The 23721-nt window shown below is 51.9% G+C and overlaps 11 protein-coding genes across 11 annotated transcripts; 4 read left to right on the plus strand and 7 right to left on the minus strand.

The window, feature by feature from the left end:
• Positions 1–33: 33 nt before the first annotated feature.
• On the minus strand, positions 34–968 carry BO83DRAFT_387547 (uncharacterized protein; the record flags this gene model as incomplete). The annotated part of the gene is made up of 3 exons (XM_025532719.1): positions 34–664; positions 721–836; positions 906–968. The coding sequence occupies 3 exons, from the start codon at positions 966–968 to the stop codon at positions 34–36; spliced, it is 810 nt and encodes a 269-aa protein (XP_025389900.1).
• Positions 969–1235: 267 nt separating this feature from the next.
• On the plus strand, positions 1236–2105 carry BO83DRAFT_377379 (uncharacterized protein). The gene is made up of 3 exons (XM_025530973.1): positions 1236–1362; positions 1472–1840; positions 1920–2105. The coding sequence occupies exons 1-3, from the start codon at positions 1353–1355 to the stop codon at positions 1970–1972; spliced, it is 432 nt and encodes a 143-aa protein (XP_025389901.1). The 5' UTR covers positions 1236–1352; the 3' UTR covers positions 1973–2105.
• Positions 2106–2322: 217 nt separating this feature from the next.
• Positions 2323–2754, minus strand: BO83DRAFT_377381 (P-loop containing nucleoside triphosphate hydrolase protein). The gene has a single exon (XM_025530974.1). It carries the CDS (start codon positions 2726–2728, stop codon positions 2423–2425), a length of 306 nt encoding a protein of 101 aa, XP_025389902.1. The 5' UTR covers positions 2729–2754; the 3' UTR covers positions 2323–2422.
• Positions 2755–3254: 500 nt separating this feature from the next.
• Positions 3255–3899, minus strand: BO83DRAFT_377382 (uncharacterized protein). Its single transcript, XM_025530975.1, has 2 exons — positions 3722–3899; positions 3255–3662 (listed from the first exon to the last, which is right to left on the minus strand). The coding sequence occupies exon 2, from the start codon at positions 3598–3600 to the stop codon at positions 3364–3366; it is 237 nt and encodes a 78-aa protein (XP_025389903.1). The 5' UTR covers positions 3601–3662; positions 3722–3899; the 3' UTR covers positions 3255–3363.
• Positions 3900–4374: 475 nt separating this feature from the next.
• BO83DRAFT_377383 (uncharacterized protein) lies at positions 4375–5231 on the minus strand. The gene is made up of 3 exons (XM_025530976.1): positions 5200–5231; positions 5019–5136; positions 4375–4958 (listed from the first exon to the last, which is right to left on the minus strand). The coding sequence occupies exons 1-3, from the start codon at positions 5203–5205 to the stop codon at positions 4552–4554; spliced, it is 531 nt and encodes a 176-aa protein (XP_025389904.1). The 5' UTR covers positions 5206–5231; the 3' UTR covers positions 4375–4551.
• A 538-nt stretch (positions 5232–5769) lies between these two features.
• On the minus strand, positions 5770–7247 carry BO83DRAFT_407308 (putative ATP binding protein). Its single transcript, XM_025533944.1, has 2 exons — positions 7093–7247; positions 5770–7034 (listed from the first exon to the last, which is right to left on the minus strand). Exons 1-2 carry the CDS (start codon positions 7133–7135, stop codon positions 5881–5883), a joined length of 1197 nt encoding a protein of 398 aa, XP_025389905.1. The 5' UTR covers positions 7136–7247; the 3' UTR covers positions 5770–5880.
• A 140-nt stretch (positions 7248–7387) lies between these two features.
• On the plus strand, positions 7388–9727 carry BO83DRAFT_377386 (putative cell cycle control protein (Cwf19)). Its single transcript, XM_025530977.1, has 2 exons — positions 7388–8696; positions 8745–9727. Exons 1-2 carry the CDS (start codon positions 7788–7790, stop codon positions 9570–9572), a joined length of 1737 nt encoding a protein of 578 aa, XP_025389906.1. The 5' UTR covers positions 7388–7787; the 3' UTR covers positions 9573–9727.
• Positions 9728–9960: 233 nt separating this feature from the next.
• On the plus strand, positions 9961–11506 carry BO83DRAFT_416203 (D-mandelate dehydrogenase-like dehydrogenase). Its single transcript, XM_025534683.1, has 5 exons — positions 9961–10099; positions 10216–10430; positions 10522–10934; positions 11014–11253; positions 11318–11506. Exons 1-5 carry the CDS (start codon positions 10047–10049, stop codon positions 11414–11416), a joined length of 1020 nt encoding a protein of 339 aa, XP_025389907.1. The 5' UTR covers positions 9961–10046; the 3' UTR covers positions 11417–11506.
• A 9-nt stretch (positions 11507–11515) lies between these two features.
• Positions 11516–14768, minus strand: BO83DRAFT_242743 (putative C6 finger domain protein). The gene is made up of 3 exons (XM_025526976.1): positions 13612–14768; positions 12852–13254; positions 11516–12801 (listed from the first exon to the last, which is right to left on the minus strand). Exons 1-3 carry the CDS (start codon positions 14686–14688, stop codon positions 11939–11941), a joined length of 2343 nt encoding a protein of 780 aa, XP_025389908.1. The 5' UTR covers positions 14689–14768; the 3' UTR covers positions 11516–11938.
• Positions 14769–16376: 1608 nt separating this feature from the next.
• On the minus strand, positions 16377–17312 carry BO83DRAFT_387554 (putative formin binding protein; the record flags this gene model as incomplete). Its single annotated transcript, XM_025532720.1, has 2 exons — positions 16377–17237; positions 17289–17312. The coding sequence occupies 2 exons, from the start codon at positions 17310–17312 to the stop codon at positions 16377–16379; spliced, it is 885 nt and encodes a 294-aa protein (XP_025389909.1).
• A 202-nt stretch (positions 17313–17514) lies between these two features.
• BO83DRAFT_407313 (uncharacterized protein) lies at positions 17515–21917 on the plus strand (the record flags this gene model as incomplete). Its single annotated transcript, XM_025533945.1, has 6 exons — positions 17515–17623; positions 17682–17992; positions 18062–19087; positions 19547–19625; positions 19817–20193; positions 20221–21917. Exons 1-6 carry the CDS (start codon positions 17583–17585, stop codon positions 21915–21917), a joined length of 3531 nt encoding a protein of 1176 aa, XP_025389910.1. The 5' UTR covers positions 17515–17582.
• Positions 21918–23721: the final 1804 nt, after the last annotated feature.

Genomic DNA, 23721 nt, shown 5'->3' on the forward strand with positions numbered 1-23721 from the left:
CTGGTGAAGGGATAGCTGTTTCGTTTTCGTAGTCTAGCCTCCACGGGCACCCCTATGGCCCATTCTAAACCCGCCACTTCCGCTGCTATCAGGGCCACGAGGACTGCGGATCGGCTGCCTCGGCGATTGCGAATCATCCTCCCTTCGGACACTGCCCTGCTTCTCCCTCCGCGGCCCAAAGCTCGAGTTCGGTTTAGGAGACCCCGGATCGTAGAGCTGCTTAGACTTTCCGGATGCAGCAGACGAGTCCCGCTTGTCACGGTTGTTGTCTCGCCCATTCCCACGGCTTCTCCCTTTGCCTCGGCCCTCGTGTTGTTTAGGCGGGGTAGCACTGCGTGGCGACGACGCGCCGGAAGTAGGGGCAGACGGGCTACCGAACAGCCTCTCCCGGACTTCTTCATATTTGCGTTGCTTCTCTTCCAGATTGCGCAGCGCAATAGCCTGCCGCTCCTCAGGTGTGGGCTGAGGCGGCCTATCCTCATCAGAGTCGTCATCCTCGTTCAACCCCAATCTTCTCATACCGGCGCTGGCAGCGTCTACAGAAGATGATTGTCGCGTAGCTATTTGTGGGTTGCGACTGAGAACAGTGACGGTGGGTTTGAATTCCTGCTTGAGCGGGACATTCGACCGCGCCTCTAGATAGTGAAACGTCTGAGGTGATTCTCTGTAGCGGGAAACGGTCAGGCAACATCCCGCATAGTCATAATGTGGTATACATACGCCTCGGCCCATAGCTGGCGGTTAAATTCGGCCTGTTGGGCTCGGCGCTGGGCCTTGGTGACTTTCGAGGAGACTTTCTTCTCCTGCGGAGGCGGGGCGGATTCTGCAGCGAACGACTATGAGAGCGATTAGCCAGGGGATTGAGATAGTCGCACAGCGGCATGCAGAGGTAGTGGTGCACATACATCAGCTTGACTCTCCCAGTCCTCCTCCCAGGCGTCGGGGCCACTTGAGGGCTTTGCGCTCATGGCCAAGGGATATATCGCTATAGCGCGTAAAACAGGTTCTGAACAAGTGAACGACGTGACCCAGAGTCAGTGGGGTCTAGTAAGTAAACCAAAAAGAACAAGTCCAATGTATTAGCCGGGTGGCTTAGTTTGAAGGAGAGAAAGACCGAAGGGTAAGTAAGACGAGGGGAAGAAAATCGTCTAGTTGGAAGAGGAGTTCAGAAAAGCGGAGGAAAATGGCGGTTGCCGCCTTGTGCTTAGTTAAGATCGCCGACCTCAACTTATCCCCGATCCTACATTTCCATCTCAACTGCACATCAACGAATTGTCTCGCTTTGTTGTTTTCTATTGCAGCTATTGCTTGATTGATTGGCTTACATTACCTACTTGATAGAATCGTATATCATGGCTACCGGTTTGTGCTCATACCAGCTCCTCCACACAGTTCCCCGCTGCCATCACATACAACCAACCTCCACCTGTCTCCCCCACCACCCACACACCTCATTAACCAACCATCACAGACCCAGACGGCGACTCTCAAATGGCCTCCTCCCCGGAATCATCCCACGGCCTCTCCGAAGACTCTCACCCGGGTACCCGCACCCCAACCAACAAGCTCACCAACCCGCGTCCTCCTCCCTTCGGCGGCTCAGAACTCTCCCCGCCCGGCTCTCAAACACAAACCGCTACTCTGAACACCCAGGGACAGATGGCCTTTAACCAGAGCCTAATTGACTCTCCGCTCGCGACGCAGACAACTCAGCAGGTACAGCAACAGCAACAGCAGGCACAGCAGATGGATGCGCCGGGCGCGGCGTGGATGAATAAAAGGGCAGAGGAGGAGTATCAGCGCGCGATGGAGTTCGTGGTTGATCATGATTTCAATCTGGGTATGTTGTTGATATAAGGTCTTCCATGGCTGAGTTGGTAAGGTTTAGGTTGGGATGTGCTAATCATTGGATGGTATAGATGAATTCGGAGATCCGTTTGATGAGAGGGATGTTGAGGAGAAGTTGTTTTGAGGGTGATTCTTGCATTGTGTGGGTATAGCGGTGGTGTTTGGGGAGTTGGTGGTTTCTTTTCTCTCTTTTACGCTTGTGATTTGTGATTTGGGGAGTGAGGGTGTATGCATGAGTTATGAGCATGAGATATGAGATTATTGCATCTGTTTGCTGGTTCTTTTGGTTCTTACAAAGGGGGTATGGGTGCTGAGAGGGTTAGTAATGATGGAATCCGGCCAAGGCCTCTTCAATTGTATTGACTTCGTAGGAATAGCTAAGGACTTGGAAGGCAGGCTTGCGTGGCTAGCAACACACTGCAGTATATCATGTCTGTCTACCTCTCTCTATCCCATAGAACATATCAACGAAGCCAACAGAACACAAACTAAGCGCACCTACCCGCAACACAAACCCTTCCAACTCCCTACTCGCCCCCGAAGCCGTACCTCGAGCGCCTCAAAGCTCGGTGGCTCAAATAAAAACATAACGAGCATCGATACTAGGATTTGCCTTCATCTGTCTCACACCATTCATCTCGATGTCTAGCACGACCACGGGTCCTTTCTCTATTTGATCCGAGATTGTTCTTTTGCTCGTCACATACTGGTCCCCACTGAAGGTGGCATGTTCCACGAAGGCACTCTGAGATATGAGGTCCTCGAACATCGGCTTGTCTATAAAGAAGTAGCTCTTGCCATGGATTTCGTCGACCCATGGTGCGCGGGTCGGGGGAGTGGGTGGGAAGGGAGAGACTCGCTGGGTGGAATTTGACTCCATGGGTGATTGGGGTTGGTTGTGTGTGGGTGGTTTAGTTTAGTATATGATATTGGTGACTACTATCACAAGGAGGGAAAGGGGTCCAGATGTAGAGGGGCTGTGGCGGCCGAGCATCATATTCGGCTAGCGGCATATGCTCGTCCATCACATGGTGTTCTGCGTGTTAGCATGGGTTGATTGGCTGTCATTATGGTTAGCTTGTGCGTTATCTAGCAAGCTGGGAGCAGTGGTTATAGTTGCAAAGACTGCTACTAGACCTTTCTGGTGAGATGAGCAGACCGCATTTACTTACGTTGGTATCGATATACTGATGATTATCATATAATATACTCGAAATATATCATCTAGAACCAAGGACTGTATATAGAATCGAAACAAGATGTTTATCAAGAGTATCTCATGTGAGAATCACATTGATAAATCTCAAATAAAGACACAGATGAACATTATCATAGAAAGAAGATACCCTTCATGCAGACATCCAGCTATATCCTAAAACAAACATGCATTTCTATTCCAAAACCCAATACAAACCAAACAAGCAACAAGTATAGCCCTAACCCCAACATAAAACTCCATCAATGTCCCATCACACATAACCATAACCCGAGAAAGGAAAGACCAGTCCATAAACCCTACACCGGCGACGTATTACTCGCAATCTTGATGCCATTATCTCTCGCCATCCAATGCAAATCCCTTAGTCGTAATTGGCGCATGTATATCCTCTGCTCAGGAGGGAAGTCAAGATTCCTCTCCTCACTGTAGAACCCATTGGTCGCAAGGTAATGGATAGAGTATCCGAAGACAGAGACTACCACACAGCCGAGGATGACGAAGAAGATGATGGCTTCCTTGGCGATGTAGACCATTTTGGTTGATTTTTTGTGTGGGAGGGAGAGGTGGTGGTGCACGAGGCAGATAGTAGTGGGAACTGTCAAAGGTGAGGGTTAGAGATTGCCAGTGTTTAGGGTGAGTGCGTGGGAGACTCACTGTTTTGTGATAGTACGTATATAGTCGTATTTTAATAAATATGGAAATATTCCAGTTGAAGTATAACCCTCTCAGAGGTATAGAAGTAGCAGTAGCGATATAGATAGAAAAAACGTAACGAGCGACTGCACACTGAATCCAGACAGATGTATAGGTAGAGAAAGAAGGACAATAGTTGAAGGACGAAAGAATAAAACCCTGCTTCTCTCCATCTATCCTACCTCTCCTGCTCACCTCTTTATACCCTCCCATCACCCAATTCCTCTAATTCTCATCGTGAAAACAAACCCTATCGAAAGATCTATTCTGAGGTATAGATATCGCACCATCTCAAAACGGGTATAGCGTATGGCCCCTATGATGTCATTAGCGAGTGGGCCAATCATATGCCTCTAATTCTCATGCCGATTGGGTTTAGCGTGAACATTATTATAACTCTGGAGGGTATATCAGAGCTGGAATGCCCCGTTGATAGGATGCGGACTTTGTTAGACGTATCTGATGTTCGGGATTTGGTTGGTGAGGGGGATTGGGTATGTACGCGTCCCTACTTTTATCGTGTTAAGTGCATGGCTCGGCGTCAAGCTAAGGCTACGTACATCCTACCTATACCCAGATGACTACTGATAAAGTCCTTTTACCTGCAAAGCTGATCAATCAATCACACCAATCTTTGTTCGTTTTATTCATTTGGTGCAATGTTAGCACTATGCAGTTAATAAGTACAGTAAACATCTCCCCATCTCTAACCGCATCTCCAACCATCTAAATCACCATCAACACCACCTAAATAACACCATCCGTAACCAATCAACCCACATCAAAAACCCTTACAACCCCTTCCCATGCTTCTTCTCCGCCTCCCTATTCTTGAAGGGAAACCCCGTGGTCCTCTTATCCGCCCCGGTCTTCCGACTAATCTTCCCATTACTGCTGGCAAAAAGCGCACACCAGATTCCCAACGAAGCAAGCGCCCCGGACACCACCATCCCGACCCCAAACGCCAATTGGCCCTTATCCGCGAACCAGGCGTACGCATACCCGGCCGAAATAAAGTGGAAGATGGTGGTCACTTGCATCGTCGGCACCGCGTAGGGCGCCTTGGGATCAGAGTCATCGGTTGTGACGGGATCGGTGATGGACGCCGTGAGGGGGATGGAGCCGGTCAGCATGACGGTTAGGATGGCGATTGTGAGGAGGCTCATGCCCAGGCAGCGAGAGAGGTAGGTTTCAATTGCTGTGATGATGTTAGTTTGGCTTACTGGGAGTGGTGATATGTGAAGGGGAGGGTAGGTACAGGATGGCTGTCTGCTTTCTTGTTCCAGCATTGTGGTCATCATTTCGGGCACGGCGATTAGAGCGACGCTCTGGAGGGAGAGCCAGCCCGCTGTTGAGTAAGTGTAGGCGTAGAATACCTTTTGTTCATGGCGTTAGCCTATGAAGTGGTTGGAGGGTTGTAGGGGGATGGTTTAGCTTACGTCCATGGTTGTAGATCTGATATGGTTCTGATTGTGGTTCGTGATAAATTGTAAGTATTAACGTTAAATTGAAATTGAGTAAAGGAACCAACAATTGAAGAAGTAGCTGAGAACTGCCGAGCGATACCTGTCTTATAAGGTAGAGCTCGTGAGGTCATTGCTAGCTCAAGCGCCCATGATGTCATTCATTCCCAGTTGGCAGATCTACGGCTGACTCATCCAGCGCAGCAATCCAGGCACCGTTGCTTTATTATTCAATCCGGGTTTGATTGAATGCAGGGATTATTGCGATGTGGAATGGATTGAAAGTGTTGGCTGTGTGATGGTGTTCTGACTGACTGGTCTCGTGAACGATGTTGGTGTCCCGTTCGGCAACGGTAGAGCCAAGATCTTAAGGCTACTTAATCTGCGATGATATGCAGTTCCACGTCATTAGACTGTCTTTGAGCCTATTGGCCTGGGAATGGAATTTATTTTAGCTACATGGATTTGGAATGATTATCAGTCACATCTAACTATGGACTTGGCCATTCTACGAACTCCATTGAGAACTGGTCAGTCGAAGAGTATGCTTTTGAATTAAATTCTAATCATTTATTCATGATGATAAGCCAATATCAACGCCTTCGTACACCGATATATGTAGAGTCAAAATGCATGTCCCGCGAGATCATTTCCTTCCTAGTTAATGTTGCTCTTGCGCAGGTATCTGGCGAAACTGTGATCCGCATCCGAAGGAGCGCTCTGATCTGCCAGCGCATCCTTGTACCGCTGTGAGAGTCCCTCATCGTTACCCGCTGGGGGAGCACCGCCATATCCATCTTCATCGGAATCGTCATCGTCGTCGAACCCTCCCTGGCCAGCCGAATCTTCTGCCTCTTCTTCCGCTTCACTGACGGTCTCGGCTTCGTCCTTGCGCTGACGACTAGAGCTGGAGACGCTCATATCCTTCATCAGCTTGCCCAGCTCCAACTCCCGTTGGGCAGCCTTGGTCTCCTCGCGTTCCTTCTTCTTGCGCTCCAGCTCCGGCTTGTAGTCACGCTCGAACTCCTGGCGCTTCTCTTCCACGGCAGCGAAAAACTCATCAATACCATCACCCGTCATGGAACTCACACCAACGACGTTCAAGTGACGGTAAAACTCCTCCAGCATCAAGCTCATGCTGTTCAGTAGCGATCCCATGTATCCACTTCCAGCGCCGAAGCCACCGGCTCCACCCTCTGCACCAAACGCACCCGACTCTTCTTCTTCCCGCAGCGCCTGCTGGAACGCATCGAAGTCGGACATCCATTCCTTGGCAAACTCGGCATCCTGCACGTCGGTCTTGTTGAAGACAAGGATCATCGGCAGCTTGGTCTTGTACAAGATACTGCAGGCGTAGAGCATGTTGCTCATGAATGTGCTGGTGGAGCTGGTGCGGGGGGTATCAATGACATAGGCGATGACGGTAGGGAAGGAAGATGCCAGGGTCTCGAGGAGAATGCTTCCAGATGCACTCCATACGAACACCTCAATCTGTCCAGGAGTGTCGACGAGGATGTGCTCAATGGGCTTGGCGGAGGGGTTGCTCGGGTTCGGAGCGGTGCGCTTCTCCAACAGGGCGATGATCTGGTCGACCTTCGTAGCGAATAAGTTGAGGGAGGTGAGAATGCCGCCGTTGGGGCCGAGGTTGTACTGCTTCATGACTTCTCTGTAGTTGATGGAGTCGCGGATGTCAATGTTGCTCTCGAAGGGAACGGAGTAGACGGCGGGGTCCAGGTTCAGCACGTAGGGAACCTTCTTCTTCGAGTGGAGATGCGAGTTAATTCTCTGCATGAAAGTCGTCTTTCCGGAGCCTAGGTAAGAGAGCTCGTCAGAAGATGAAATTGAGATGGGAGAGCAGTATCGACATACCTGCCATGCCGACGCAGACGACGGCCACCGGTGATTGCGTCATGATGAAAGAATTGTAACGGCAAAGCTATCAAGCTCAACAGTGATTTATGTGAAGCTCGACAAGCTAAAAGCTTCAGACAAGTCCGGATAGGATGGTGTTGAGGGCGAACAAGTGAAGCGGGGAGCCGAAGAAAAAGGAAAATGTTGCGTCGCGGGGATGGAGAGATCGGCTCCGGTGGAGTCTGGACCGCCCAGACGTCATTCCGTCCGCAGCCTTTTCTTCGCTTCTTCCTCATTTCTCTTTCCTCAGCAGCTCAACCATCACAATGACACTCGAGGATTTCGAAAAATCGCTAGCGGAGGAGCAGGAACAAAGACGTGAGCAGAGCGACAGGAGTCGGCATCGCCATCACCGCGACCGTGATCGTGACCGTGACCGTGACCGTGACCGCAGCCGAGAGCGCAGACACCACCACCGCCGTCACCGCTCGTCCAGGTCGAGAGAGCGCGACCATGAGAGACGCCGGGATTCGCGGCGTAGCGAAGACGACGGAAATCGTCATAAGCGATCGCGCCACTCGACCGACCATGGAGATGATCGTGATCATGCACACAAGCGCCGACACCGCGACAGCAGAGATGAGACGGACGCGCCTGCCCCGGCGGAGGAAGTCGTACAGGAAGAGCCTACGCGCATGAAGAGAGATGCCTGGATGCAGCCGGATGGACTCGATGTCGACTACGTTCAGCGACGCAATACGACGCGCTTGGAAGAGGAACCAAAGCCGAAGATGCTGCAGGCAGACTTTGAGCTTAAGATCCACGGCAAGGAGCTCAACACCCATTTACACGATTTGAAGGAGGGCAAAGTGCTGGAGGAGATTGAAGAACAACCAGCGCAGCATGAGGTGGACTATACGTTTGGTGATGACGGTGCTCAGTGGAGAATGACTAGGCTCAAGGCCGTTTATCGGGAGGCAGAAGAGACTGGCAAATCGGTCGAGGAGGTCGCCTTGAACCGGTTTGGAGACCTACGATCGTTTGATGATGCACGGGAGGAAGAAGCAGAACTGGACCGCCGCGAACGGTACGGTGAAGGTTACGTGGGCAAGGAGAAGCCTACGGGTGAACTTTTCCAGGAGAGAAAGCTGGAGGAGAATGTCCACCGCGATTCCCATGAAAATCTTCGCAGCCCAGGCAAGGAACTTGATGCCCAGGGTCAAGGCAAGACAATGGAAACTGTGCCACCACCAAACACGACACAACATCTGGATCTGACGGCACTCAACCGATTGAAGGCTCAAATGATGAAAGCCAAGCTCAAGCGCGCGCCAGATGCAGCAGAGCTCGAAGAGCGCTATAATGCAGCCGCAGCTGCCATGTCAAACCGGAAAGAATCCGATGTGGTTGTTCTGGGCGTCATGGAGAACCGGATGCTGGCGGGCACTCGGAACGAAGTGAAGGCGGTTGAAAACCGGCGCGGCCGTGAACGTGGCAAGGTAGAGGAAAACGACGAAATGACAATTGAGGACATGGTTCAGGAAGAGCGTCGCACCCGGGGGCAATTTGGAGGCGACGGTCGACGGATGGCGGAGCGAATTGCCAAAGACTCGAAATTTGAGGTGAGTACATTACCAAAATACTCACGAATACAATGCTAACGTAGACAGAATGACCTGGAATACATGGACGACAATGCCTCCAAGCTGGCCAAACGTGTGCACCGATCCGAGATCGACATCAAGAACATCACCATCAACGAGCTGCAAAAGATGAACCGCATCCTCGACAACTGTCCTCTCTGCCACCACGAGGACACGAATACGCCGCCCGTTGCACCCGTAGTGGCATTAGCAACGCGGGTATTCCTCACTCTTCCCACGGAGCCCGAGCTCAACGAGGGCTGTGCCACCATTGTTCCCATCCAGCACCGCACGAACCTACTCGAGTGCGATGACGATGAATGGGAAGAAATCCGAAACTTCATGAAGAGTCTAACCCGCATGTATCATGACCAGGGTCGCGACGTGATCTTCTACGAGAACGCAGCTCAGCCGCATCGCAAGCGACATGCAGCCATGGAAGTGGTCCCTCTGCCCTACAGTCTCGGAGAGACATCTCCGGCCTTCTTCAAGGAAGCCATCCTCTCCTCGGACGCAGAGTGGTCCCAGCACCGCAAGCTGATCGACACCCTAGCCAAGTCCAAGCAAGGTATGGGACGGAGTGCATTCCGGCGGTCGATTGCGCGGGAAATGCCCTACTTCCATGTATGGTTTGAGCTAGACGGCGGACTGGGCCATGTGGTGGAGGATGAGAACCGCTGGCCTCGGGGGGATCTTTTCGCCCGAGAAGTCATCGGAGGAATGCTGGATCTGGCGCCGGATGTGATTAAGCGGCAGGGACGCTGGCATCGCGGTGGAGATCGGCGGGTGGCTGGCTTTCAGAAGCGATGGAGGAAGTTCGACTGGACACGCGTGTTGGTGGAGGGCGCACCCTAAATTCTGGTGGAGTTTGTTACTTAGTTAGTCTGTATAATGAGGGCGCTTCGTATGACTCACTCAGTCATACTTAACTATAGCCATTGATGTCTCTATATACTCTACATCGCACCAACCGGAGATGAAGCCGAAGTGTCAACTCGATAACGGGAGCGGGGCCGTGGGGGTTATTTCCCTATCTCTGTTCTGTATAGACTGTTATCCTTCAAGTCTTCTCTAATTCTTTCTTTCCTATCTGGCATTTACTCGCAGTCCTCTTCTCTCAGTAATCCAAACACTGTAAGCCAATTCCCGTTCCCCAAATAGTAATCTCCTCGTGGAGTCCCACCCCCACTCGGTATATAACCGCCCGAGGATCTATCTTCGGCAACCCCCACGACATTTACCTCTCTCCAATACTTCTCTCACTTACCTTCCTCCCCTCTACTCTCTAACGAAAACCCATAATCAGTCAGTTACACAAACAAAAGAACAATGGGCTCCAGCGACCCCAAACCCAAGGTCCTCCTCCTCGGAGACATCATCCAGTACGTTTACACTAACCCATCAATCACATCATCATCATCATCATCCCCGCACCCAAACACTACCCCTCCAAACAACCAACCCACCACCACATACTAACAAGAATAATCTCTACCAGCGCCCACAAAACCTGGTCCTCCCTCTCCGACATCGCCGACCTAATCCGCCCAACAGCCACGAATCGCACCGAATTCATCCAAGAATGCCAATCGGGCGCCCTGGACGGCGTCATCGCCGCCTACCGCACCTTCGACAGCGTGAAAATCACCGGTCTGGTCGACGAGGAACTCGTCAATGCGTTGCCTAAGTCGTTGGTTTATTTGGCTCATTGCGGTATGCTCATCCCTCCCTAACATACAATACACTATAAACCCTCCAGACTCCACTATTGTAAAAAATATACTAAGGAAATGATTGAATGCAGGAGCCGGCTACGATCAAATCGACCCGCACGCATGCAGCGCACGATCCCCAACCCCCATCCGAATCTCCAACGTCCCCACAGCCGTGGACGACGCCACCGCCGATGTAAACATGTTCCTGATCATCGGAGCACTGCGGAACTTCAACGCGGGCATGCACGCCCTCCGCGAGGGCAAGTGGCGGGGCCAGCCTGCGCCGCGACTGGGACATGATCCGCAGGGTAAGGTGCTGGGGATTCTGGGGATGGGAGGGATCGGGAGGAATTTGAAGAAGAAGGCGGAGGCGTTTGGGATGCAGGTGATTTATCATAATCGGAGGAAGCTGAGTGAGGAGTTGGCGGATGGGGCGAGGTATGTGAGTTTTGATGAGTTGTTGGCGGAGAGCGATGTGGTTAGTTTGAATTTGCCGTTGAATGTGAGTATCCTTCATACACTCTTTTTTTTGTGGCCTTTTGGGTGGTTTCGATTGAGGGTTATGTGCTGACGATGGATAGAAACATACCCGCCATATTATCAGCACGGCTGAGTTCGCCAAGATGAAGGATGGTGTCGTGGTTGTTAATACTGCGCGCGGTGCTGTTATGGATGAGGAGGCGCTCGTGCAGGCGCTTGATAGTGGGAAGGTGTATTCGGCTGGACTGGATGTCTTTGAGGAGGAGCCGACGGTACATCCGGGTTTGGTCCGCAATCCGAATGTCTTGTTGGTGCCGCATATGGGTACTTGGACTGTTGAGGTGGGTGTTCCATTACTAATCATAATCGTGGTGATCTATCTCAGTACTAATGCTATGGCTACAGACGCAAACTGGCATGGAGGAGTGGGCGATTGAGAATGTCCGCATGGCACTGGAGACGGGCAAGTTGAAGAGTCCGATCCCAGAGCAGGCGGATCTATGAATACCATAGAGATTGTACACAGTACATACACTAGACTACGATAGAGGGTGCCAGTCGCAGGTGCATATATACAAGATGTTCATTATTCATTCTTCTGCAAAAAAAGACTCGCAGCTTGTCAGGTCATCCCCATTCAAGCAGGCCAATTGAGCCATGATATAGATAGATAATCGACAAGAATGTAAACCACCACCTTATCAGCAATGCAGCCGTAATAACGCCATGATAACTGCCATCCAGCTGCAGCGAAACTGAAGCGAATCAACTCCGGAGTCGTGATGCGACGGCTTCCCCGTATGTCCGCAGTCCGGGAGAGAGAGAAGCATGGCCCACCAGCCGGTTCCAACCAATCTGGGCCAGACTTGGGGAAAATGTGAACAATAAGCTGGCAACAATGAATAAGCAAAGCAAAGTAAAGAGAAAGGAAAATCTAGTTAAACATCATCAAAGGTAGTCGCCAATCGCTTTTTCATATTACAGGTCGCAAATAGATATCGTCAGTGCATGCCAGCCGGCTCGGATCTACTCCCGCGAGACAATCCAGGACCGAACCACCATGCCGCATATGCGCTTGATCACCTGGGTGGTGCCTTTGCCGCCCGCTTCCTGCTCCAGGAACTTCTGCGCCACGTACAGCTTCGCCCCGGCGTCCTTCTCGTTCGTCGTAATTGGTTGCGGGAAGCTGCGCGGGAAGTCTGCCCACCGCTGGCCCAGATGCCGGGCAATGGCAATCGAGTAGATCACGTCACGGTTCTCAAAGGTATCCAGCAAGGTACGGCACCGTGCGAGCGTGTCATCGATCTCCTTGGCCGAGCTCGCTTCGTTATCGTGCAGCGTCAAGAAGTGTCCGATTGAGCTCCAGAAATCCAACGACCGCTGCGTCAGCTGATCGGGCAACAAAGGAGGGTTGGCCGCTGGTTCCCGGGTTGGAAACTGCGCCAGCGGGTTCGAGTCCAGGTGTTCTCCCGTGATCATCGACTCAATGACGTCCAACCGCTTGGCAGCAGCCAAAAGATCGAATTCTGGTTGAGTTCCCGTAGAGACATTCATCACATGGCGACACAAAGTCATGGAGCTCCAGACGACCGACGCTTCGAAGCTCTCCAACCGCGCCAGCACATTGGGATCGCCCAGGTTGGGATCATTGAACGCATCGATCAACGCAGAGTACTCAGCCATGAGCTGCGCGTTGGCCAAAAGATGTGTCAATGCCTTCTCCTGGAACCACCGAGTCTCGAAGAACTTGTCAATGGCGGGGGCGTATGTCGCCAGGAAGACCGCCTGAATTTCTTCCAGACGGTTTGGCGGGAGGGACGTAATCGGGTGAGGGGGAGGGGGTGGAATGCCGCGTAGTGCGAGAAGGTCGCTGATCTGAACTTGTTTTACTGCTCACAGTTAACAGACGTACCGCAAAACACTCTTGGATGAAGCTTACATCTGACGTTGGTCGGCTCTGACGGGGTAGCGCTGGTGCTTGTCATGGCGGGATTGACCGTCGGCTGCAGACCTCCCTCCACGGCATGCTGAATGCTGGCCATGTTGTTATTGTTGTTCACGTCCAGCGATGGGTCAATTGCAGTGCCGTAATCGTAGCGTTCACTCGGCGGGGCAGGCGACTCAGACGGGGCAAACGGTTGAGAGGCAGCTGGCATGTAACCCGGAGGCGCAGCGGGATATGAAGTGGAGGGATCCTGAGGATTGACCACCAAGGAAGGATGAGGATTGGGAGCAGGCTGAATGGCGGAAGGCGTGGGTTGCTGCTTAAACACGGGGTCGTAACCTAAGCATTCACGCTTGCTCTTGACACAGTTGCGGCAGACAGGATGCCCTTCGTCACACTAGAAATAACAGTCAGTGGCAAGACTCAGCCGACAGAGAGTGGTCTGCTAGAGCTTTGGAAAATAATGAAACAGAAGAATAAGCACGAGGAAGGAGGTTGAGGGATGGCAGCGAAAAAAGGGCAGCGCAGGCAGGCGGGGAGCACAGCGATAGGCGAGTGGGCGCAAACAACAACAAGCGACCGGCGGGGTTGCTGCTGCACAAGCGAAAGGCCCGCCCCTCCGCCATTCCTTCCTCTCCCCGCCTCTCTGTGCCTCTTTAAACTCAACTGCATCCCCCTTTTCTCTCCCTCCAATCCCGTCGCAATTATTGCTGAGGGGTCGAATTTTCTTCTGTCATATTTTGCTGGTACGTACCTTGATTCTTCGCTTACGACAGGTGAGACACCCCGTCTTGGTCCGACGTTTCACCTCCTTCTTATGCCGTCCGCCCGACAACAGCTTGTTGGGATCTCCCGGTAGCTGATAGCGCATCTGCGCGTTTGCATTCATGCCCATTTGCCCAACATTGGTAGGGTATCCGGTCATGTACTGGCCCACTGACGGCATCGGAGGCATATTGGATGGCATCGGTGAGCCAATAGGTGCCTGGGGGATCTGCGACGATTGTCCCGAAATGGCATGATGATCCATGGGCTGCATCGAAGGCGCATTCATTGAGGGGGAATGGCTCTGATGGTTGTGGTACATGTCCGATCCTTGTTGCGGCGGCTGTTGCTGCTGCTGATACTGATGCGGCTGTGGCTGCCCCGGCGTATATTGCTGCGGCTGCTGCGACGGTGTATGTTGTGGCGCAGGCGTAGACTGATGGGAAGGTGAATGTGAATGCTGCGGTGGCTGCGCATATTGCTGATGATATGGCTGCTGCGGTTGGGGGGTCTGACCCGGCGTCGTCTGCTGCTGCCCTGGCTGCGGCTGATGTTGTTGCTGCAGTGGTTGCGACTGTTGCTGGGCTGGCTGTTGCAGCGGGGTGCCATTCACAGGAGACTGATAAGTAGGAGCAGGCGTAGATGACTGTCCGGATTGCTCAGTAAAATCAAAGCTGGATGTTCCTGGCCCTGAATGCGTAGGCTCCGACACATGACCTTCATTGGTCAACGACTTGGTGTCAGGAAAGGAAAAGTCAGGCTCTCCGCCCGGCAAATGCCCATCTGCAGCCGGCAGTGTGGTGTCCAGTGGTGGCAGCGAGGTGTCAATGGGCGGCAAGGAGGGTATTGTCGCATCGATCGGGGGCAGCGAATGATCAAGGTTGGGTAGGTGATCGTCCATTGCCGGCATAGTAGAATCGATCGGAGGCAGAGATGTGTCTATCGGTGGAAGAGAATGGTCTGTCGTTGTCGACTGCGTGGTCTCAACAGGTGGTAATTCGGTCGATTCAGGAGCCGGGTTAGGCGGCTCGCCCGACGTGTTCGTCGGCTCTGTAGTGTCGGCCATCTCAACGGTGAAGATTATTCACTTGGGAGCTCGAGAACACTGGAAAAATAAATGTTGAATAGGATCAAACCGACAGTGAGATGAGGACTTGTCGAGGACACGTAGAATTCTGGGGCTGAAAGAACTTGCAGGGGTGCAACGATCGCGAGGTGCTATTTTCTCTAGTCTGGAAGACAGGCGTGTTAGTGACCAGACCTCGGCCCAGAAATTCCATGCACCCTCAAAAGCACCGCAACTGCCGCCCGAAGTGGTATCTGGCTGTGAATGTAAGGGACCGTCAACGGGTTCCGGCGTCTGGGTTTGCGCATGGTCGCGACGGAGTGAGCTGCTGTTGATGCTCCACGGCTTGACCGCGCATCGGAGGACTTTCAGAGGCCACGACTCTCGAGTCGATGGTCAGAAACTCAACGGAGCAGTCTGCAGGATGGTCTTTCTCGAAATTTGCAGATCCGAGGGCAGTGCTGGTATCGGAAGCCAGGTGACGTTGAATGCGACCGTCAGGGAATTCCCTCCATGTCGCCCAAACGTGGCACTTCAACGGCGCAACCACCACAGACGTTTGCCATCTCGTAACATCCAACGGCCATCCCGGGCCTTCATTTCTTTTCTGCGAGCGTCGACTCTTGTGCGAGCGGCCAAATCCCCAACTGGAGAAGGGTAGGCAGCGGAGTTGGGCGGGCGCGTTTCGGGAGGCAGGCAGATCGGGGCAGGCAAATGGGAAAGAAGCTCTCGTTAACTTACCATGCACTGGGCCAGATAAGCGAAAAGAAGCGAGCCGAATGACTATAGCACCAAAACACGCAATTCGGCACCAGACAGTCTCCGCATTAGGGGTGGGGGTTGGAGCTGGGATTGCGATTAAAATTGTTGTTGCGCCCGCAAAAGAGAAAGAAAGAGAGAAGAGCTTCGGGCCCGCTTGAAGACTCTCTTTTCTCCCCCGGACTTTTGCCAACGCTTGCCAGTTTTGCGCCAAATTCCCATCGGCAGCGAAAAAAAAAAAGGGAACCGGCCAGTGGCAACTCAACCCGACAACCATGAATGGCTGCACGCGTCTATTAACAACAACACTCATTTATATTCTTATTTTAAAGCTGTGCGAGAATACACTAATTGATTATATTGATGGAACGCTATATGACCTTATAGTCTCAACTATCTTCACCATCATCCCAGCTAAAAGCCTTGGCTAAACTTCAGCTGGTCTCTAAATACGTTCCCTAAGATATATGAACCCGACTAAGTGCTTGTGTCTATCTGACAGTGTCGTCTCTCTCTGAATGATGTCGATATGAGCATCATTCTGCAGACCAGCTTGGTTAATGGCTGCATGTATCCCATGGAAGCAGTCCAGCATCTGTCACCGGTCTGTGCACAACTCGGACCAGCCGTTCTTGATATCCAGCTTCAGGTTCCATACTTGTAATTCTGTAGATGCCAGATTAAGTCATCTGTATGCTGCTCGGCTTCGGATTCCTTAAACACGATCTAGACTTGTCATCGTAATCGCATTACCATCCGTCCTTCTTCAGCAATGTTTGCTAGACCCCAGCCGCCTGGCAGATGCGATCAACAAGTTTAATTTCGCTGACGATAATGCATCGTCAATAATACACTGGAGTAATAATGAGAACCGCCAACACGTAACAGCTCCACGTATTTTCGTAAGATGCTGGCCGTGATGGGTGCCGTTACTTTCTCATGACCTTGGCCTTGCGCTTCTTGAAAACGACCCCCGTAGCCGGAGCGTCTTCCGGCTCCTCTTTTGTCACAGGAGCCGAGGGGGCAGTCTCACTCTCCTGCTTGACTTGAGATGGCTCACCAGTCTCAGGAGCTGCTGCATTCCCTTCTGACTTGACCGGCATGAACTGGCCCTTAACGGTTTCCGATGCATTTTCAGGCTCTGGCTCCGGCGCCGATTCAGCAGGAGTTGAAGGTTTACCCTTTTTGATATCTTTCGTAGACTCCAAAAGAGCATCAAGATCAGTGTCCTCTTGGGCGCCCGGATACACTCGTGTCCGGGAGCCCCAGCCCTTGCTGACGAATCGTTCAGCTTCTTGTTTTGCCTCTTCCTCCTCCTCGTCACGCTCTTCATGCTTTCGTTTGCGTACCCCTAATGACTGGCTGGCCTTTGATTCCTCCGAAGGTTGTACAACTTTCTCCGACAGCGTTTGCCACTCTCCGGCCAAAGCCATCTCACTGCGGTATTCTTCCGGGATAGCAATACCCATCTCTGCTAGCTGTGCCATTTGTCGTTTTCTTTCTTCCAAAGAAACAAGTCGCTCCTGAGGTTTGGGCGCCGGTGCGGGCGCACGTTTCCAGGGCGCAGCATCCCCGTCTTTCCCACCCGCAGGTCCGGCCACGGTCTGGCGCAGTCGCTCAACCTCATTCTTCGCTCTTTGTGCTTCGCGCTGTTGTTGTTCATTGTTCCGATGGATGTCGCGAAGGAAGCGCTTCAAATTACCCTGATGTTTGGCCGTAGCCTCATGTTGAGACTTTTCGAAGGCGGTATCGCGAATGAAGATCTTGCATTGCTTGCACCAAAACTTGGGCTATGTCGAAGTCAGTGCTGAGACACGGGAGATGGGAAAGCTTCTGCCTACCGCTGATTTCCAATACTCCGCCATGGTTGTGGACCACTTGTCTGAATTCTTTCTGTAATCGGCCGGAAGATGGATGGACTGCCGGTTGCCAAGATGATATCACGCTGCTCGCTGCGTTCCCGACCCGGTGCCGCTAGTCCCAAAGGGGAATTTAGTTGTCGCCTGCCCTGTACTCTGTGAGACTATAAAGACTCAAAGACGCCTTCAGGTCTCTAGATTAGAAATAAAATAATCAACCACATTGATTTGCTTAGCAGCCACTTACGCCTTTCTGGCGATATATTACTTGCTGTGATGGCTTCCTCTACCGTGGTTGAGTACGAGTTTGGTGGACCGTAAGCACAAGCCTAACCCGGACCTTTTGGCCATGATATATTGACGAATTACCGGTAGCCTAGGAGCCACTGCCATCACCATTGGCCTACCTCTACTCCTGACTTTCTTTGCCTTCGGCTGTAACGATGTATCGGGCTGTCCTGTACCTACGCTGTTGAGCCCTCGCACTTTCACTTGGGAGAAATGGGCCGCGGAGACCGGGTGGCCTCTTGAAAGTGGAATTTGGGCACTCTTCGACTGGAAAGTGACCGTTGCAGTGCTGGCATACTATGTCTTTGTTTTATTCCTTTGGAGACTTCTCCCGGCGCAGAAGGTTCATGGCACTAAACTGGTCCATCACAGTCGTCCCCTCGAGTACCGCATGAATGGTAATTATATACACCCATGTCCCAGGCTGTCATGTGCTTCGGTTGAACTGCGCTGACAATCCTTAACAGCATTCTCGACCAGCGTTGCCGTTTTCGCTACTTGCGCAATCGGCACATACTTGCAAGGCGCCGAATTTCCCGTGTGGACGTATATCGTGGATCACTATGTGCAAATCTTGACGGCCAATGTGTTGATATCATTTGCCCTCGCCACCTACCTCTATATCAGCAGCTTCAGCGTGGACACCAATTACCCCAATAAGGATCTTCGTGAACTAGCGGCCGGTGGGAGGACAGGCAATATCATCTACGATTTCTACATTGGCCGGGAGTTGAACCCCCGCGTCACTCTTCCACTCTTTGGGGAGATCGACATTAAGACTTGGTGCGAGATGTATCCTGGCTTGACTGGTTGGATACTGCTTGATCTTGCCTTTGTCGCCAAGCAATATCGCAATTTTGGCTATGTCTCCGACAGCATTCTATTGATCACCTTCTTTCAGGGGTTCTACGTGCTCAACAGCCATTATAATGAGTTAGGGCTTCTGACTATGATGGATATCACCACTGATGGCATGGGGTTTATGCTCTCCTTTGGCGATCTCGTCTGGGTTCCCTTCCTATACTCAACACAATGTCGTTATTTGTCTGTCTATCCGCTGCAGCTGGGGTGGATGAACATCGCAGCTGTGAGCGCCGTCTTTGCCCTGGGACTGTATATTTTCCGGGCCGCCAACGATCAGAAGCACATGTTCCGCACGCACCCCAACGATCCGAGTGTGGCAGGCCTGTCGTACATTCAAACCAAGCGGGGAACTAGACTACTCACAGCTGGATGGTGGGGAATGTCACGCCACATCAACTACTTTGGGGATTGGCTACAAGCATTGCCCTTCAGTCTGCCCACGGGCATGGCAGGGTATCTCATCTACCCGGCAGGGAGCATTGTGGCGGCCTCTCAGAGCTTCCAGATGATAGACGGGCGCAAGGTCGTCCAGGGCGAAGCCCAAGGCTGGGGAATAATCTTCACCTACTTCTACGTGCTGTACTTTGCAATCTTGTTGATGCACCGGGAACGTAGAGACGATGCTATGTGTGCGGCAAAGTATGGCGAAGACTGGGAGAAGTATCGGCGGGCAGTCCGGTGGAGAATCCTGCCCTGGATATATTAGACTCGATCTATGGGTAGCTGAGCTAAGTATCATTAAGTAAAATCAAGTGTATGGAGTCTAATATGCGAGCCAATCATCAGTGTTCCGATGGCTCAAATAAGATGATGGTCGTCTGCAGATAGCGGAGATGAGGGTAATCCTCCCTACAACTCTGATGGTTGGCAGGGCAACGGGAACAAACGGCGGCCGGACCAACAACAGCAAATCCACTTCACTCTCCTCCATCATCCTGCTCGCGTTGGGATATTCCCGTGTTACTCAGTATCGCTATTCGGTATCATCCTTTTATCTAAGCGAAGCCCGGTAAATTATCTCGTTATATTCTACAAATTCACCATCCGCCGGCTTCAAGTCCCTCCTTCCCGATTTCGCTTGACGTCAGCGCCGAAACACACATTCCGCCGCGGATTCACCATGAAGATGGCGGACTTCGTCTGTCCTTCCGACACATTCCAGGCATGGTGAGTCCATCCTTCTCTTTGGGCGGCCTAACTGTCCGCTGTCTGTTTGGAACTCAATGTGGGAGATCTGTTGCGCCACCGCCATTTTGCGGCCCCCCTTTTCTCCCACCATCGACAGTTCTCCGATAAACATCATTCAGCCGTGATCGACGCCTTGTTTTCCCCTCACTAACATCTTACCCTCTCTGCAGCCCTCCACATCTACGAACCACCTTCTCTCAGGAGGACCGATTCAGATTTACCCCCGTCAAAGCTACCAGAGCCGCCCCCCGTCCTTGGGAACGCAAACCATCAGCCGCATTCCGCGCCCGCGGCAAGTCGCGTAAGGTCTGGAAGCGCTTTCGCACTTCGTTTAACAGCATGAAAGCTCTGCAGCAATTGATTGCGGCAGAGCGTCATACCGTCGACGACGACCTACATTTGGAGATCAACACGTCGCGGAACCCCGGCCTCCGCCGCGGTGTCAAGCGCAGGTGTTTCGCTCTGGAAGCGGACGCCTTGGAGGATAGTGTGCGCGGGCGCTCGTTCTTGGAAACACAGTGGGAGTCCGAGGTTAATGGACGGCGACGTGAGTTTATCCTCCTGGTGCTTTAAGAGATTATCCAGTCGGATGGACTAACGACCCCAGGCAAACTTCCCCTAATCTACAGTGACTTTGTCGACATCCCCGATGAGCCGGTTGAAAACGACAGCCTACAACCAGAAGAGTCGTGTGACGATGTGAAGGACGACCAGGAAGTGCCCACGTCGACGTTGGAGGAAGAGCTCGTGGAGAACCCTGCCAATATGGACGAATCCCCCAGTCTGATCCCGGAAACCCCCACTAAATTGGCGTCCGACGCAGCCTATAGCCGCTCGCTACATGGCCTGTCGCCGCTAGTGGTTGGTGGCATGGTGTTCGGCACTCCAGACTTAAAAACCCGCGAGGACGTCGAACAGCCGACTGTGCATCTGTCCGACGCAAGTGAAGACGAACCTACGACTCCGCAGGATGATGGCCATGATGAAGACACGGTTTCTACGATGATCGGTGAAGATCACACCGACGAAGAGCCGACTGTGCCTGTCGACGTAGAAACTCTGGACGAACCGGCCGCGGCTACGGTCGCTGCACCTGTGCAGGAATTAACGAGTGTGCAGGAGTCAACGCTCGTTCGGTCGGCACTCCGAAGCTCATTGGACGGAGAAGATACTGAGTTGCTCAACAACTTCTTGTCCAAGGCCAAAGCTAAGCGCGAGGCCAAAGCCGCTATGGTCGCTCAGGAGCAGGAGCAGGAGACCGAAAAGACTGAGCCTGAACCGGAGGTGCCGGTTATTGTTGCGTCTCCCACACCGGCGCGCCGCGCGTTGGAGGACCTTGATACCAACTCGCCCTCACCGCAGAAGCCTCAGCTGTCCCCTACAAAGGAGAAAGATGAGGCCAGTCCGCAGCCATCTAGTCCTCGACGCAGCACTCGACCTCGCACCGTTCGCTCTTCCAACCTGTTGACGACCATTACTGCTGCGGCTGCAGTACGCAACACACTGTCACTCCGCCGTGCCAAGGGCACAGAATTCGTCTTCTTGCAGCGCACCGAGGCCCAGGAGCTGGCCCTTACGACGCGGCGAAACACGCGACTGAATAAGGGCAATGCACAGGCACCGAAGTTCGTTTTGCAGGGTCTCACACGCAAGTCGCCAGCATCTGGGAAGAAGGCCGACACCGCCCCTTGCACAGATAGCGAGACGACGGGAGACGTCTCGGAGCGACCACACAAAACGGCAAAGAAGCATGTGTCGTGGAACGACGAGGAACTGGTGCAGTTCGACGACGGATCAGAGGCAGCAAAGGGCGACGAGCATGACGTTGCGAGCCGCGGAAGCAAGGGCAAAAGCCCCGAGAAAAGAAAGGCAGCCAGTAGCCGAACAACGCGGTCTCAAATGGCGCAGAAGAGTGGTGGGGAGGATCGCGCCGATGCAGCGGCTACTGCACCCGCTACTGCAACGCCTCGGACGCGGCGCGTGCGCCGGCTGGGTCCCGGAGCACCCAAAGCCGACTCGACGGCTGCAACAGCCGTCAGCAATGTTTCCCTGTCCTCTCCGTCGTCGCCCAGCAGCGACAACAGCGCGAGCACGGCCGAGCAGCGCAAGAAGCTGACCCCCAAGTCGCCGAGGCGGGTCCCGGCGACGCCATCGAAGCCTGCAAGCGACAGCATCAAGACATCACTCCGCAGCAGTAGCGCGAAGACCAACCTGCTGAAGATCAACGCTGGGTCGACACCAGTGCCTCGGAAGATGCGTCCGCGCGCGTGAATATGATATTGTTGATATCCTCGTTTGCTTTCTCGTTTATTTGGCGTTTCGGGATAGTGTACATACGGGGGAACCGATAGGGAAGGCGTTTGGTCTGGATGGCAGTTGCAGAATCGAATTACTACGTTAATATAAGCATAATCATTTACTCTCATACAATAGCAGGATAGGTATCAGTAGTAGGTAACTATCCTGTATATTTCTGATACAACCTAAAAGCAAGAAATGCAACACATGGACCTCACTCAGCCTTGCTGTTCCACCATCACATTCCGATCTACACTGCACAGCACCCTCACATCCTTACAGCTGATAGTATGCACCGCGGAGGTGCAGTTCCCTGGTAATCCATGGATATGTATCCAAGCTATAGACTACTCACACCCACACACACCTTATATTTCCTCATACATGATGGATTTCTGCATGTCTCTGCACGATGATATAACGTCTGCGTTGGCGGATAAGGTTTCCCGCCCTGCATTGTACATACTATACAGTTAGTAGCTGGGTTGCAGGTTGGTGCAGTGGGAGTATTGAAGTTGATGGAGGGTGGTGCCGATGAGTTACTATTCTGGATGTGGTGTTGATATATATTTAGTTGTTGTGAGGGTAGTAGTACTCGCTCTAATAGATACACTCCGTACTATTAACCGTAGGGGCTAGAGGCTGGTTGGAGCTAGAGGGTCATAGACTACCAGTTAGTACTACGTAGTAGTAGTAAGCTATAGGAAAGTGTAACGAATATATACTATCATATCCGCATGGACTACAATTACAATAGACATTGAGAGAGGTTGTAGATACCTTGTGCAATCTAATTAGTATTCGAACTAATCGGTACGGTTAGTAAAGTAGGGCGATATATTTCAGCTTAGCCTAATGGAAGATACTTATTCCCTTAGCCGTTGCGATCATGCTAGTGCGGAGAGAATAATATACAACCACACCCTCGTTCGAAATGTATACTGAACTTTGACTACCATCATCATCAACAACTTAAACTTTGGCACAGTAAACACATGTCGACGATCACCCATCACACTCCTACTACAAACTAACTGAAGTACTAGTACACAATACCTCCCCTCAATCACCACATCTCCAATTAAACCACACTAACTACGTACCCCAATTCCTCTCCCTACCTCCCTCTCATTAATCCCTCAAATCTCTCAAAAAATTACCCCACATCTTATCCCCCATCCCACCTACTAAATAAGTACATAGTCTGCTTTTACTACTTCCACTCCATATACCACAAAGCTAGTACTAAGAACTAACGAAGCGCAAATCCCACGCAGATCAAAAGCCAAAAAAGAACAAATACAAACTAACAACTAACAAAGTTCAGCCCAGGATGCAATTAGCTTTTCGCTGAAGTTCCCTATTTCAGGGCGCATATCGCGGGTAGATTCGGACTACTTTGATGGAGTAACTAAGGTGGTTACTTGGATAGTTAAGGTAGTTACTTGGATATTTTGTACTTTGGTGTATGTGGTAGGGTTAATGGATCCGAATTTCAGATATGATTGTCTGATTGATTGATTGATTGATTGAGATGGATTCAGGCACCAGTACCAACCAACCAACCATAACCGGTGTATAAGGTCGATACTACTGCTACTCCTCTATTACTCCTCTAGACGAATGATATCTTTCTACCGACTAGATAAGTAAGTAGGTAGCGAAGATAAATAGTTGGATGGATGGATGGATGGATGGTTATACTCCGTATTCAGAAACATACCAAGTGGACCATTATCCATCTATCCATCCAACATAAATAATCCCTCAAATATAC

The sequence above is a fragment of the Aspergillus eucalypticola genome (genome assembly GCF_003184535.1).
Source record: "Aspergillus eucalypticola CBS 122712 chromosome Unknown BO83scaffold_8, whole genome shotgun sequence".
NCBI classification, from domain to species: Eukaryota; Fungi; Ascomycota; class Eurotiomycetes; order Eurotiales; family Aspergillaceae; genus Aspergillus; species Aspergillus eucalypticola.